This window comes from Sabethes cyaneus, chromosome 3 (assembly GCF_943734655.1).
Source record: "Sabethes cyaneus chromosome 3, idSabCyanKW18_F2, whole genome shotgun sequence".
Taxonomy (NCBI): Eukaryota; Metazoa; Arthropoda; class Insecta; order Diptera; family Culicidae; genus Sabethes; species Sabethes cyaneus.
In genome coordinates, this window is record NC_071355.1 from 2,889,202 (window position 1) to 2,905,914 (window position 16,713).

Here is a 16,713-nt window from a genome sequence, read left to right on the forward strand (position 1 = left end):
AAGCTACTCCATCACTATACTTACCTGTCTGAGCTCAAAATCCTCCTATGCAGCTGAGCGTCGCTTGACACAACTAACGAATATATAGACTTTGTAATATCTATTTGTAATAACTATTCCGGGCTAATGACACCCGCAAGTTTTACGAGAAGGTGAACCAAACTCGCAAGGCCCACACACCAAAACGTGACATGTGTAGTGACAAGGAACAACGACAGCTGGAAGCAGTTCTTCGATGAGCACCTCAACGGCAGTATAGCACTAGCAGCAGGAGACGCAATGGAAGTTAACCTCGGAGTACCTACAAACCACAACAGTGTACCGGCTCCCGATGTCGAAGAGATCCAGCGAGAAATCGGTCTGCTGAAGAATAATAGAGCCGCCGGAAAGGGCCGACTTCCGGCAGAACTCTACAAAAATGGCCAAGAACCGCTAGCAATGGCACTTTACTGGCTGAATTCAAGGATTTGGGAAGAAGAGAAACTACCGGAGGAGTGGATGGAAGGCGTAGTCTGTCCCATCTACAAAAAGGGCGACCGGCTAGATTGCTGTAACTACCGCGGCATTACGCTGGTCAACGCCGACTACAAAGTGCTTTCCCAGATTTTGTTGCGTCGTCTATCCCCAATAGCAAGAGAATTCGTAGGGCAGTATCAGGCGGGATTTATGGGGGCCCGTGCTACATCGGATCAAATTTTTACTCTCGGATAAATCCTCCAGAAATGTCGAGAGTACAACATGCCCATGCATTCGTGGATTTCAGAGCAGCATACGATACCGTTGAACGCGAACAGCTATGGCAGATAATGCACGAGTTTGGTTTTCCGGACAAACTAACGCGGCTGATCAAAGCTACTCTGGAATGAGTGATGTGCTACGTGCGCGTTTCGAGGACACTCTCAAGTCCTTTCGAATCGCACAGGGGGCTACGGCAAGAGGATGGACTGTATGTCCTGTATGTTATTCAATATCGCTATTGAAGGTGTGATTCGACGAGCGGGCATCGAAACGAGAGGAACGAACTTCGACATCATTACTAGAAACCGTGGGACGGCGGACGCCATCTATGTCAGACTAAAAACGGAGGCTAGGAGAATGGGGTTACAAAGTAATGCGTCGAAAACCAAATATATGGTAGGAAGAGGCTCCCGAGAAAGTAACGTTTGCCTCCCACGGACAGTGACAATTATTGACGGCGATGAACTGGAAGTGGTTGATGAGTTCGTATATTTGGGATCTCTGGTCACCGCCGGCAATAATACGAGTAAGGAGATCCAACGACGCATTCAAGCTGAAAATCAAACCTACTTTCCCCTCCGCAAGACGCTTCGATCTAGGAGCATACGCCACCGCACAAAGCCGACGATGTACAAAACGCTAATAAGACCGGTAGTCCTCTACGGACTTGAGACAGTAACTTTGCTTACGGAAGACATACGTGCACTTGCCGTTTTTGAACAAAAGGTGTTACGGACTATTTTTGGCGAACTACAAACGGAAAGCGGAGAGTGGCGGAGACGTATGAATCACGAGCTACAGGCACTGCTTGGAGAGATGCCCATCGTACACCTGGCGAAAGTTGGGAGACAACGGTGGGCCGGCCACGTCGCAAGGATGCCGGACGACTGTGTAGTGAAATCCGCTCTTCAAGAACCCCACCGGCACCAGGAATAGAGGGGCTCAACGTACTAGACGGCTCGACCAGGTTGAAGCCGACTTGCGTGTGTCGAGACGCGCAACGTTAAATTAAACTTGAAATAAATTTGAATAATTTAAACTAATTTGAAGACAAGACGTTTTACAGGAAATGAGAATTGACAATTTTCGTCTTATTCACACGTTTACCTCTTTTCTGTTTCAGTTTTTCTCTTTCTCAGTCCAGTTTTCCACTCTTCGTTTCGTTTTTTTCTTCTCCTGTTTGATACCGTTTTCTTGGTTTTTGCTCTCACTTTCCTTCTTCCTTTTCTTTCGTTTGCTTTTTTTCTGCTCCGTGTTTCCCGTTTCATTGTTCCGTTGTTCTTTTGGCTCACTGTTTCTCCTTCCTCTCCGGTTTTCATTTTTGACTCTTCCGTTTTTACCTTTTTCTTTTCTCCGCTTTCTGTCTAATTTTTTGTATCATCTTTTTCCTTTTTAATTCGATTTGACCGTTTTCTCATGTTTTATTCGTTTTCTCAATCGGTTTTTACTTCTTTCTGCCCGTTGTTTCCTCGCTCTTTCTTCTTTTCCAGTCCCGTTTTTCGCGCATTTCCTGAGTCCTGATTTTCCCCTGCTCCGTTTTTCATATTATTTCATCCTTTTTCCCCCGTTTTCAGTCCCGTTTTTCGTTTTCGAGGAATGAAACATCCTGCTTTTATAATGTCCTACTTTTCCTCCTTCTCCGTCACGTTCTGTTTTTTTTCAGTTTTTTCCCTATTGTCTTTCATTTTCATTTTTGACGTAGGACTACGTCTTACGGTAAGTTTTGAGATAGAGTGTCATTCCAAAAAATCGAAAAATGCGAGCGTCACGAAAAATGAAAGGTTTTGAGCGCTAATAGCTCAGCGGTTTTCCGATCAATTTTCAACATTCTTACACCAATCGATCGGAAAATCTTCTAAGAATTGACCCAAATGAAGAAAAGTATGCATTCTTGATGTTGAACTATTGAAAAATTGAAAATAATGAACCTATGTTTTACCAGAATTCTCGCTTCGTGATTGGTTGGAAGATTCTTTACGATGACCTAAACCTATACCAATTTGATATCTGTGCTTGGGAAGTAAGCTAAAACAAGTGACGAAGTTTCCTTATTTCAACAAGATTTCTTAACACCGCAGTTAAACCTAGACCATTTTGATGTCCTTGCTTGGGAAGTACGCCAGAAAGAGTGACAAAGCCCCCTCGTGCCAACAGTTTTCTTACGAACGCGATTAAACTTAGTCCATTTTGATGTCTGTGTTAGGGTAGTGTGCCAGAAAAAATGACACAAGTTCGTTGTCCCAACAGATCGCAAATTCTTTACTGCGAGACGATTAAACCTAGGCGAATTTGATATCTGTGTTGGAAAAATGTGCTACAGTTGTAGTGTTCGGTTATAATACGACTCTGTATGAATACGCATGCTTGCCGTTTCATTAGAAGCGTAGTGAAAAGATGTGCTGTTGATAAAATAGAATTGAATTGGTAAAATCCCTTCAACGTGGGAAACCATGGGTGTACCCATTACAATAAAACAATCTTTAATTTCAGTAAGGTAGTAGGAAATCAATAGTTTGTGTTCTTGATTTTGTTAAATTGTATTCAAATGCACAAGCTTTCGAGAATTGAATGTATGCAATGTTACTACTTTGATAAATGTTACATACAACGCATGCAGCATGTATATATGTTGCATATAGCATGTATACATGAAGAATCGAATGATAGGGCTTTGCTACACACACATGCAAGACGTCTGTTAGGCACACATTGCATCTTTTCCTATTCGATGCAGCAAAAACACGTTGGATAAAATGATCATTTTTTCTAAAATTATTTATACATTCGAAACAATTAGTGCTTAAATCAACCAAGAAATGTATCCCGATATATATGTTCACATTTAGCAACTAATATTTCAGTGAATTAGCATTAAATCGGTGAGCCAAAATACGATTTTCGGATGTAGCATGCCGCTACAAGTTCGAAACAACTGAATGTAGCATTGATTTTAGTATAATTTATTGTTTTCTTGTCCGAAAGCAATCGCTGGTTATAGATATTTGCCGCTAACATAGTTAATAGTTACATTTTTGATCAATTCTACCGCGTTTTAGCTTGTTTGTTGAAAATAGATTTGTTATTTAGTAATCAGATATATTACCTTACTATACATATAACGCAAATAGTAATTTCTGTTTTCAATGAAGAAATTAAATCATTTAAAAAATCTCGCCCTTTCCAACCCTTACAGTTTATATGGAGCTGTCACTTTTACCTGCCCAACAGCTCTTCATTAGATATGCACTCTGCAAACACCTTATTACAAGCATGAATACATGCTACTATTACTACAAAGAGACTTACGTAGTCCTGCGTCACCTATAAATGCGGTCGTGTCCTGTACACAACCCCTCTGATTTTTTTCTTTTTCAGTTTGAGATTCTCCATTTTTCTATCTGCCCGTGTTTTCTCGTTTTCTTTTCCAGTCTTTCTATTCTGTTTTATTACTTTTTCGTCCCTTTTTTTCTCGTATCCAATTTTCCTCATGTTTTCATTCGTTTTTCGTTGACGGGACTGGAAAAGAAGAAAAAGCGAGGAAACAGTTTATTTTCTTTCTTTCCGGTTTTTCGCCTCCATCTGTTTTCCGTCTTTCCTGTCACTGTTTTGGTTCCCTTTTTTACCTTTCCTCGTTAGTTGTTTATCGTTTTCCGTCGCTTGCCGTTTCGTTTTGCCTTTTTCTTTATTCCGTTTTTCCAGTTTTTCTTTTCCGTGTACCGTTTTTGTCTTATCTTGCTTCTTTTATATCCCTTTTGACCGTTTTTCCCGTTTTTTATCAGTGTTTTGCTCTCTTGCTATTATTTCTATCCCTTTCGGCTCTTGTTTTCTGTTCCGTATTCCTTTCTTTATCATGTTTTCCCTCTTATACTCACTAGTTTTTTGATTTTTTTCTGCTCGCTGTTTTTCCTTTCTCTGATTAAAGCTTAAGTCGAGTACTATAAACTTGTGGGTTCCACTTGTCCCCAACCACCCAAATGAGAGCGCGGCAGCGTACGTTTTATGTGTTTCGCGTTTGCTAAAGGCTCGATACACGTCCATTATATTGTGTTAGTAATGGAAAATACAAAAGCAAACAACTTTGTTAAAGAAATGACATTTCTATTTCTATCGAGTGCAGAGCTATAGAGCATTTTCTTTGGAAATTCTTTAAAAATAAGTTTTTCATACTTAGTGTATGTTGGTTGCATTTTTCAGGAGTATATGGTTCTAAAGCACAAGGTGATCGCTTATTTAAGCTTTATTTTTCGTGAGCCGAAAGCGATAACTTTGTAAGGAAAGGTCCTAGAGATTTGCAACCTTCTGCAAAGACGTCTATGCTAAGAATGGAAAACTAACTTTTAAAGAATTTCCAAAGAAAATGCTCTACACTCGATTGAGATAGAAATGTCATTTCTTTAGCAATGTTCTTTGCCTTTATATTTTCTATAACTTTGCCGAAGAAACCAGGTGTCTATCTACCAACACAAAAGAATGGACGTGTAACGAGCCTATAACGAAAGCAGAACATATAAAACGTATACTTTCCTTTCTCTAATTTGGGTGGTTGGGGACAAGCGGAACCCATACAAGCTCATAGTACTCCACTTAGGCTTTAAGATGGAGTGCTGATTTTATAAATCCTCTTACCCCATTTTACCCCATGGGCTCTTGAAGCTATGGAAATTTAAAGCTTGAATATACGATAACTCAGCAAGTAAAGGTCCAAGAGATTTGCGGTCTTCTGCAAAAACGTGTATTTTGAGAGCTTCGATAATTGCCTAGAACATTATATTCTTGTAAAATGCAACTAACAAAAGCTAAGTATGAAAAACCAATTATTAAAGAAGTTTTAAGGAATATGCCCTATAGTTCAGCACTCGATAAAGATAGAAATTTCATTTCTTCAGCAAAGTTGCTTGTTTTTACAATATTTACAACTTTGCTGAAGAAACTATGTCTATATTTTTTAACAGAAAAAAGTTATTTTTCTATTTTAATTATTGTAAGCGATGACTAACTTTTGACAGTTTTATATTAAGGGGGATATTCATACGAACAAAAGTGCTGAAGACCATAAATGATAAAATGAAAACACTAGGAAAAAAGTTTCACTTTTCGCCATTTTGTACTACTATGGCTGGCGTGCTGAACGGTAACTGCTAGATAGAGCCGTTTGCATCTAGCCTAGGTCAAAATAGTGATCCATCTCAGAGACTGTAAGTAGAATCTTTCAGTCAATCTAATGTTGTTTTTCAGAATTTTTGGAAATTCATAGACATACCTAGAGGCGTTGAAGTGCAAGATAAATAGAAATAACAAAGCAGGCGCCAAAACATAAAAGCTGACGCAAGCGATCCCCGCAAAAGAAGCAACAAAAACTTTCACCGATAAGTATTTTTGTATCCGTGTATATCTTAGCAACCAGAGCAAACACGAAAAATAAATAAACAATAATTAGCTAGCGCAGCAGCTGAAGTTTGATTATTTTACAATCACCCTGCGGCTCAATATTACCAGCTCTTTTCCCGACCGAAGAGCAGTGAAATCGACTTGACGTCCACCTCCTATCATCCCCAAACAGCCTCCCACCGCCTGGCGCTACTGCCGGGCGGAAAGGGAAGCAACATTCGCTGTTGTTTCACTGTAAAAGGATTATGGATACAATTGTCGAATTCCGGCAGCAGAGATTTTGCAACCAAACCGTACCATGTGTTTTTGTTTGTTGAAACAGGAAATTGAGTAAATTTGTTTTGCCATTCCGATGAAAACATGTCGGCTTAAGGGTACAGTATAGGTAGGCATACAGTCAAACCGGTCGTCTACATCAAAGACAATGCGAAAACAAATTCGCATATCAATTGGCACTCGAAAAAATAAGAAGAAAAAAAATACACATCCTAAATTGTTGATTGGATTTCCTGCAAATCAGTCGATGTTTGCTTGGATCCTGCACCTGAGCCGTCATCTTCATCTCCAGCTGCCAGATTCGATGTTTTCGATCTGTTTTTATAAACTTACTCTCCAAAAAAAACCGACTGCAAACAGTATGATTATGAGAAGCTAGAAAAACATTCCACTAAAATAACGTATTTTTTTCTCAACGCAATCTGATTAGCATGTAATATATGAAGTAGAAAGAAAAACAAAAACAAACTGTAAGCTTCCCCCAGCTTCTTTTCACAATACGTACTTACTGCATATTGAATGGGTGGCAAATAGAGACCATGGCCATGGTCGTATTTATTGTGGGTGCGTCCATTTGCGAATTAGCAATGTAAATGAGTTCGCCGTTAACCTAGATCCAACTTTGCAGTGCACTGCAAACCGTAATTTGCATTAATAACAATCGTTTTTACAAATCGTTCAACCAACTGCATAGTTCCGAACTAATCCGTAGATGGATTCAATAGCATAAACCGGTTACAGCAGCCAGCGGCTTAAACTTTTTCCCCCGAAAGTTGATCTGTAATCGTAACAATCATTGTAACTGCTCCGCTTCACTTGAACTGTCAATATTTGTATCCTTCGATTATCACTTTCGGATTACCTCTCTGATTGTTTTACCGAATGCTGTGCTGTTGTGCGGTCGGTGGTATATCATGGAATCCAATCCAATTCTCGTTCTCGTTATTGATTCGCTTTTACAGGTCGAGATTTGCTACTAAACGCAAGCCAGATGAAAATTGATTGTTGTTGGCCTCAAAGGAAACCAATTGGCGTCAATAATCTGTCACACTAAGCGATTGATAGGAACGAAGCACGCAAACACCCACACACACACACGATCAGCCCGCCGCCTACTGGAAGATGCTGCTATGAAGCATCCAACGTTTCGGATTATATTGGCCCTCGTATCGCTGCATCATGTAACCGGATCAATACAAGGTAGGAATTTTTACCACATTTTCCAGCTCATTGTTGTCCAACATGTCCCCCTTCCCCACCCGACTCCTCCACCTATTTCTCACCAAATAAATTGTGATTTGATTGTTGTACTTCTTTCTCTTATACTGTTTTATTTTCTTCCAACCGCGCCAACCGCCAACCGCCGGGCCAAGCAGTCGGTCGAATCGGCACGAATGACAACACGTTCAAGGCATTGCCTCGACATTTTTGGCACGAGATTTCCTCCCCGTTCACCGAGCTGCCGGATGATGACCTTGAGGAGGAATCGGAGGAGAGCACCACCCACGATCCGTACCCGTTCTTCGACGATGCAAACATGACGGCCAACGTCACCACCCAGCTGGGTAACGACGTGTATTTGCATTGCCGGGTGAACGATTTGCGGGAACGAACCGTACGTATGAACTCTGTGTGCTTTATAGCAGGTTGCAGGTTGCATGCATGCACCCTTGCTAGTGTATAGATACTTTGACACTTTTCAGGGCAGGGCAGGCCAAGACTGGGTAGGTGCCGATATTTGTCCGAGAATCGTGCAGTTTCTTTTCTGTTAGTCGAATTGAAGTCAAACAAGGAATGCTTGGTATTTGAGTGTTGAAAAGAAAATATCCTGAGGGCAGTTATAAAACACAAAGATGCTGCCGAATCTTTTCGTGTGTCGTACACCGTCGGGGTTTTTCATATTTGAACACTTCGGTACGTGTTACCAAATACGAGAGGCCATTGCTACGAACAACAAAAAACGAATTTAATTCAATTTCAATAGAAAGCCGTCTACTTGGAAATCCTTTTTATTGTCATCATTTGTAGACAAATAAACCCGCTGTTGTTTTCTTTCTAGCTGCCATAATCCATATGCACTCACTATACTATTTCCAGCAACCCAGAAGTCAATTGTTTTTAATTTAATTGGTTGTTAAAGTACCAAGCCCTATTCTTTCAAGCCTAACTTAACCTCAATTTCACGTATAAACTCATTTCTTATTTGATGCCCAATTTCAACACCGCTTTTAAGTCCAATTTTAAGTCTAGTTTCACTTCTCATTCCAAACACAAATTCACGTGCAATTTAAATCCAATTCATATCCAATTTCAATTCCTACAAGTTCCATTTTAAGTTAAGTTTTATTGACAAAATCTCCACGATAACATTTTGTGTTGCTCCTTTGAGCTATAGCTGAAAAACTCGGTTGTCCTGATTACTTACTTAGTTTATATTAAATTCATATTTCATGAACCAAAGTACGTGGAGCAAACAGCTTCTAATGGAAATGTTAGTAAATTTCCTTGGCATATTCATAAATTTACAGACAAAAAAACGGAAAACGTAACTTAACCATGAAAAATGGGTTCGATAAAGAGGAACAACACGGGAGAGAGGGAACAGAATAAACACTGGCAGGATAAAATGAAGAACGGAAGAAAACAACGTGACAGCAAGGAAAAAAAATTGACATGAAAAACGAAAATAATATGAAAAATAAGAAAGCAAGAAAAAACGGAAAAGAAAAGAAGAATAATGAGAGAAAAGAAAGAAGAACCCTACAGAAAATGAAGAAAACGATAATGAACGTGAGAATAAACAGAATAGGAAAGAGATAAAACGAGACAAACATATAGAGAATAAGCGGCAAAGAAAAGAGGTAAAAGAAAAGGAAAGCAGGAGAATCGCGATCGTTTTTCAGAACAGGAAAACAGAGTAGAAATTAAAATCTCAATGGAGGAAAAAATAAAAACGGATGACAAAATGGATAAAACGGAAAAGAAAAACAGAACGTAATACAAAAGGAGCGAAAGCAGGACATAGTAAGAGAAAGAGTGGAACAGGCGAACGACAAAAACGAACAGTTTATACCAATAAAAATGGATTTCTGTCTGTTGGTATGTTCCTTATAAAATCGAAAACTACTAAACCGATTGGTGATAAAATTTTCGTGTAGGGGTTTTTAGGGCCGGGGAAGGTTCTTATGCTAGTTAGAGACCCCTCCCCCTTCGTGTCGGTAATTAGCTGCAAATTAGCATTGTCAGCACGATAAGAAAGTTAGCAGTAAAGTAGCAGTATATTTTGCCAAAATAGCGTTTAAGTAGCATTTAAGGCGACTTAAATGCGTATTGGCTTGCATTTGAATAGCATTGGTTATCTGGGATGCTTTCATAGTTACGTAACTGCGAAAATGAATCATCTAAGATCTGAACTCCTTAGAAACTTGCAAAACTCGAGATTGCGACAAAGATCATCCGAGATTCATGATTTATGTATAACACAGTTTAATTTGTGGCAGTACGAAGTTTGTCAGGTCAACTAGTACAAATATAAAAACAAGATGGAAAATGTATGCGAAAAAAGACGAAAACCGAAACGAAAAAAAGAAAAAAGTCGACACGAGACAGACAGTGGCAAAAAAATGTGAGACAGGAAAAAAGGAGAAACGAGCCTGAAAACGGGGAAAATCGGCAGAAGAAAGACGAAAAACGGAACAGAGGAAATCTTAGGCTCAAAAAGAGGGCGAAAAACTAAGAAAAGAAACAGAAAAAGAGGAAACAGCGGGCAGAGAAGAGGAAACACCAGAAAAAAGAAGGAAAATGGGAGGAAATAAAACCGATTAAGGAAACGGGAAAAAAAGGGTAAACGGGATATAAGAGGACAAATATGAGACAATCAAATGAAAAATGGGACAGAAAAAGGGGAAAAGAAAAATGGTCTACAAAAGAGAAACGAAAGACAAAGATATGGGAGTTAACCAGAGAGAAAAAGGAAAAAAATGCAATAATCAGAATAAAAAAATAAAACGAAATCGGGGTATCAAAAAGAGGGAAATGGAACAGATGAAAAAGATAAAAGTGATGAAAGGATACAAAATATATAAAAACGAAAATATTGAGAAAGGGAAATCAAAAAACTAGTGGAAAACAAGAGGAACAACGGGGCTGAAAATAATACGAAATGGAACAAGAAGCGAAGACAAATGAAGCTATGAAACTGAGAATACGGGATAAAAATGAAGAACGAGAGATAAAGAAGAAAAACGGATGTAAAATTTATTTATTTATTGAAGATAATGAGTAACGTGAGACTTCTGTCTTTTTTAACTGTTACATTTAAGTTTATACAGAATAGTGCATCACTAAAGCTAACTATCCAGTCTTCAAATCTGGTGATACTTGTGACCCCTCTAACTATCTCCAATTTCAACGCTATCAGTTCTGGACAAAATAATCGAAAAACTGTTAACAAACCGGCTTGTAAACTTTTTCTGTGGTAACAATATTTTGTACAAATTTCAGTATGGCTTCCGGGAAGGCTGCGGAACTTCAACTGCTATTATAGAGCTAATCGATAAGTTAATATATGAAATTGATCAAAAAAATCGTAGGTGGCTTATTATCGACCAAAAAAGCATTTGACACCATAAATCACGAAATCTTGCTAAAAAAGCTTGAGCGTTACAGAGTAAGAGGAGTCGCTAACGATTTGCTTAAAAGCTATCTAACAGATCGGAAGCAATTCGTAGGCATAAACGGTGTTTATAGTACCATGCGCCCGATTAATATCGGAGTTCCGCAAGGAAGCAATATAGATCCTCTTTTATTCTTAATATTCATTAATGATATGGAAAATTTAAAGCTTCAAGGAATACCAAAACTTTTTGCGGATGATACAGCATTGTTCTATCCTCGCAGTAATGTTCAGTCTATTGTAAATGCCATTGAATCGGATTTATCAACACTCACTGAATTTTTCAACGGTAATCAACTCTCTTTAAACTTGTCAAAAACAAAATACATGATTTTTCACTCGTCGCATAAAAAAATCTCCCAACCCTTGTCTCTCTTGGGACATACATGTTAAGCATATATCGAGCAAAGTTTCGTCGCTATGTGGTCTCATGAGAAGAGTTCGCAGTTTTGTGCCTCGTGAATCATTGCTTAAATTTTATTATGCATGCATCCATTCCATATTGCAATATTTAATTGCTGTCTGGGGCCACGCGGCGAAATCAAAACTCAAAAGAATCCAAACATTGCAAAACAGGTGCGTAAAAGTAATTTATAACTTACCTTATTTATTTTCGACAAACTTGCTCTACTCAAGTTTAGATCACAAAGTTTTACCCTTACTGGGACTGCGTGATTCTCAAACAATCATGTTTATACATAGTTCTCTACATAACCGAAATTTTGACTGTAATGCTGCCTTCACCTCTAGGGTTAATTTTTCTCACACTAGACATGCAAATGAAATACTGAGAAGCAGAGCTTCTACGCACTTAGGCTTATCGCGTATCACAAATTATGGTCCTTTGAAGTATAATTCGATTCCAAACGAACTTAACCTTCCTAGTGCATTGGGGTCGTTTTCGACCCATCGGCATACTTACAAAGCTTGATACTCAGTAACGGTACGAGCTAGAGACTTGAAATTTTCTGACTTTTCCTAACTTTGGAAAATTAGCATTGTGGGGGAGTTTCAGCTTTCAGCGACATCTAGAAGAGCCACAGCAAAAAAAGTTACATATTATGCATTAAGGGTCGAAAACGACCCAAGTTTTGAAATTGCTCTCATTCATCCATTTTCAATCCGAATTTCGTTTTCTTTACCTCGTTTGAAAGCTATGGCCAAAAACTAGCACCCAAGGTATGTTGGGGAATATTTGTTGACTGATGGCCACTTCTGCGTCGGTTCCGGAACACCCACTACCAGGTCCCGGGGAACATTTTTATATTTTGAGATAATTCATTTTGCGGCACATCAAATCACATTGGCTTGATAAAATAAGATTAATGGAAGTACAATGGGAACATTTTGAACCCAAGCGGCCATTTCCTCATTGGTTCTGGAACATCCGGTACCCGGTTTTTGAGGACAATTTTAAATTTTAGGATGATTTATCTTGCGACAAGTCAAATTACATCAGCTTGATAACGTAAGACTATTGAAAGTATAATAAAGACATTTTGAAGGCAAATGGCTACATCAGCATTGGTCCCGGAACATCCGGTACCCGGGTTTTGGGACCATTTTTGTATTTTAGGATAACCCATCTTGCGACACATCAAATCACATCGGCTATCAGCTTACGTTATCAAGCTGATGTAATTTGACTTGTCGCAAGATAAATCATCCTAAAATTTAAAATTGTCCTCAAAAACCGGGTACCGGATGTTCCAGAACCAATGAGGAAATGGCCGCTTGGGTCCAAAATGTTCCCATTGTACTTCCATTAATCTTATTTTATCAAGCCAATGTGATTTGATGTGCCGCAAAATGAATTATCTCAAAATATAAAAATGTTCCCCGGGACCTGGTAGTGGGTGTTCCGGAACCGACGCAGAAGTGGCCATCAGTCAACAAATATTCCCCAACATACCTTGGGTGCTAGTTTTTGGCCATAGCTTTCAAACGAGGTAAAGAAAACGAAATTCGGATTGAAAATGGATGAATGAGAGCAATTTCAAAACTTGGGTCGTTTTCGACCCTTAATGCATAATATGTAACATTTTTCTAATGCATTAGGAAGGTTAAGTCTATAACTAGTAATACAATCATGAAAAGCAAGCTGAAGCAGTATCTATTAATGAATGTAAACGAATATATAATGCAATGCCCAATGTTTCAACCAGTTTGTAAATGTGGGTTTTTCTGGCTCCTGTTGATTTTTTCCTATATCCTAGTTATATCTTGTTTAACTAAATTTTATGTTGTGCCAAAAGTGTGATCACTAAATATTAAATATTTAGTTTAGAATCCCTTCAAAGGAACTAATGTTCCATTGGGATTTCTCTTTGTCTTTCTTGTTGTAGTTTTATACTCCGCGTTGCGTTAATTTTTGTTAGTAAGTGTCCACTACCAGGAGGCTCTCGATATGTAGGGTCAGTGGAGGGTTAAAAAAACATTATCTCGAAATTAGTACTTATCAAATTAACTAATTAAAGTGCTCTAAACATTTCCTCTTAAATACTAATTTTGAATATTCTAACGTAAGATTATTAGGTAATGATTTCCAAATCGAATAGCCTTTCATGAAAAAAGAGTTACTGTACCAGGAAGTGAAGTGTCGTGGAATTACATATTTGCTCGAATGAGAACTTCTCCAAATAATTAATTTTTCGTGTAAACAGCCTGAAAGTTTTGTTCTCGTAAGATTGAATATAAACAAACAACCTCACATAGGTGCAAATTCATTGAATGGACAGCCCATCAGACGATATTGAAGGTGGAAGACTCTGGAAAACCTATTTAAATCGAATACGTATCGTACACAAGTATTTAATGCTATTTGTAGCCGAGATTTCACGTACACTGATGCTTCCAAGAGAAGGAAATCACAAGCAATGAAGTGAGGTAATATCAGACTTTGAAAGGACTTAATTTTTGGTGTCGGTATTAAGGAAATGAGTAGTGATATGCAACGTACGAAAACTTGCATGCAAATGAGAGCAAAAACTAAGAAAACGGTACAGAAAATAAAATAAAACGGTTTGAAAAGTGGCAAACGGGACTGGAAGAGAGAAAAAGCGGAACAAAAAAGAGATAAAACATTAAAGAGTATACATTCAATTTCCTATCCTTCATTACTTACTTTAGCAGCCGAGAGCCGAGGTGGATCTTGCCGTATCAAGAATTCCTTTCACTTGTTCTCGGTTCTGGGCTACTTGTCGCCAATTCGTTGCGCATCTCGACACACGCAAATCGGCTTCAACCTGGGCAAGCCATTTGGCACGTTAGGCCGCTCTTTTCCTGGTGCATTCCGGATTTCACTGCACAGTCGTCCGGCATCTTTGCGATGTGGCCGTCATCTCCCAAGTTTCGCCAGCTGCACGACGGAAATCTCTCCAAGCAGTGTCTGTAGCTCGTGATTCATACGCCTCCGCCACTCTCCGCTTGCCGTTTGTACTCCGGCAAAAATATTCCTATTCTTATTGTTATTAATTCAGCACAGTATCGTAGCATAGCATTGCATAGTTTGGCCGCTCGTGCGTTTCCCGTGATTGATCTAAATCAGCTGAAATTGCGCAAAGAACCGATCATCGGAATAATACCCAGCTAGCATTTTCATATGTATAAAACAGGTAGAAATCAGCATTACGTACAGATATACATGCTAAATAAGTCGTATTTCATGCGCAAAATTGGCATATTCGTACTATTTTGGAGGCGATATACGTGATTACGAATAATTTCGAGCGTTACGACTTTATAAGTATTTATATACGATAATATCCGATTAAGCGCGAGTCGCTCCGTACTACTCTACGATTTTGTGCTGAAAATCGTATGTATGTCAGCCATTATCATTATATACGACAAAAAATCAATTTGATTCCACTTTATCCAGCTTTAGTTACGATTTCGAGTTTGTTAGGAGATATTTACGATAGTTTTCGTACATTGATATACGAGTTGGTGCTAGCTGGGTAGGGTACGGGAGGGTATTCCCATCACGCTACTAATTTCGGCATACATTACCTTTTTGGCTATACTTTCCCAAATAAAAACTTTGCCGCTATATAACAATACTGAAACGAATGTAGCACTCATAGGCTTTAATGTGTTATAACTATTTTCATAAAAATGTAAGTAGTCTGCTAAATTTTATTCAATAAACATCAAAACCACTGTTTTTCTACTAGCACGTAACCAGGCTGAAAAAATTAGCAGCAATCGCTTACGCGTATCCGCTCTTGATGATGGTTTGGAAAACACACAATTATGATCACGTTTACTTATTCTAGAAACTAAACAGCTGTGAATATGCTATCACAGAACAATTCTACTTCTTTTTATCACGGAAGAACTCAAAAATTCCCCTCTGATATGAAAATATAAATCAATTTTCATCCACTAGCCATTAGCAGCATTTTGTTTTTAATTCCAGCAAATGGTGCGTTATTTACACTACTACCAATATATGTGCTGACATATCTGGTATTTGAGTGACAACTGGTGCTAGTGTATATGAACGATTCAGTGATACACTAGCGCCAGCAGGAAGCTGTTGTCACTGCAAAACTAATTATCTTCAATGAGCCCGGAATGTAGGCAATAGCCAGAAGTTAGCTATCGGTCTCTCTTTTCTTGTCTCTTTTGATCTGTTTTTGAAAAGCATTTAATCGCCGTGCTGGCTATTTCGGCCTGTCGCATTTAAAAAACACAGACACCACTATAAAAAATGGGCTCAATTCAGCCGCGGCGACTTCATCATTTCTCGCGACTATAACTCAAATTCAGTAGCGTTTTATTAAGACCAAAATACACGCCGATATTCAGTAAATATTATTCTATCAACTGGTATAAAAATCTTGTCTCGAATAAATATAGTTTCAACGTAGTTCCTGAATATTGTTCAGGCTACCGCTTGATGTGCTGGAAATACCCACCCGTACCCTACTTGGGGGTAGAAGATTATTCTCAGCGTGGATTTTCTGGTGATCCAATTCTATGTGATGACGCATGATCAATAGCAAAGCAGGCCGCGTTCAATGAAGGTGAATTTGGTAAGGAAAGTAATGTTAGCCCGAAACTTGGTGCTACTAGAGACCGAGGAATCCTTTGCAGCACCCACAAGTGTCACAAGATGGAGCTATTGTTAGTGGAAAGGAATTAATCACACTGTTATTCAAGCTCGCGTCGATTTTAGGACGTGTTGGTTTATTTATTTGTTTATTTGTATAAAAATATCAACAGGCCTTTTGGCCCTACTGATACACTTAACATAGAAGATATAATCTACGAGCTTGTGCATGGAATCGAGTTTTCAGTACCTCGTGGCTAACGTTTAAGTCGAAGCTTGGTAAAAAGCGATTGAAAGGGCGTTGCAGACCAGTGATTGTGCTTGTGCTGAAGGTGCTGTAGTTGGTTCGCCGATGCGTTACACGTAAAAATGGATCATTAAGTAGGACCCGACTTTGAGGTTTGCGAGTAGACAAGAGCAATCCACTCTCGAGGTCAGCAAACCGGCAACAGCTAATGCTCTGATCACATCGCGACGAGTGGTCAAAAGGTCGAGATCGATGAGTCTGCAGCGTTGTTCATAGCAAGGTAGCTGTACGAGTCGTTCCAGACTCGATTCGGTCAACTCGATTTTGGTAATA

At 38.9% G+C, this 16,713-nt stretch overlaps 1 protein-coding gene across 1 annotated transcript in view; it reads left to right on the forward strand.

Moving 5' to 3' along the window:
• Positions 1 to 16,713, forward strand: part of LOC128744035 (zwei Ig domain protein zig-8) — a 67,379-nt gene that overhangs the window by 14,382 nt on the left and 36,284 nt on the right. Inside the window, exons 2-3 of the mRNA XM_053840778.1 lie at positions 7,365 to 7,602; positions 7,779 to 8,017. Of these exons, the coding sequence (XP_053696753.1) occupies positions 7,533 to 7,602; positions 7,779 to 8,017 (309 nt within the window). The 5' untranslated portion in view covers positions 7,365 to 7,532. The remainder of the gene's footprint in view (positions 1 to 7,364; positions 7,603 to 7,778; positions 8,018 to 16,713) is intronic.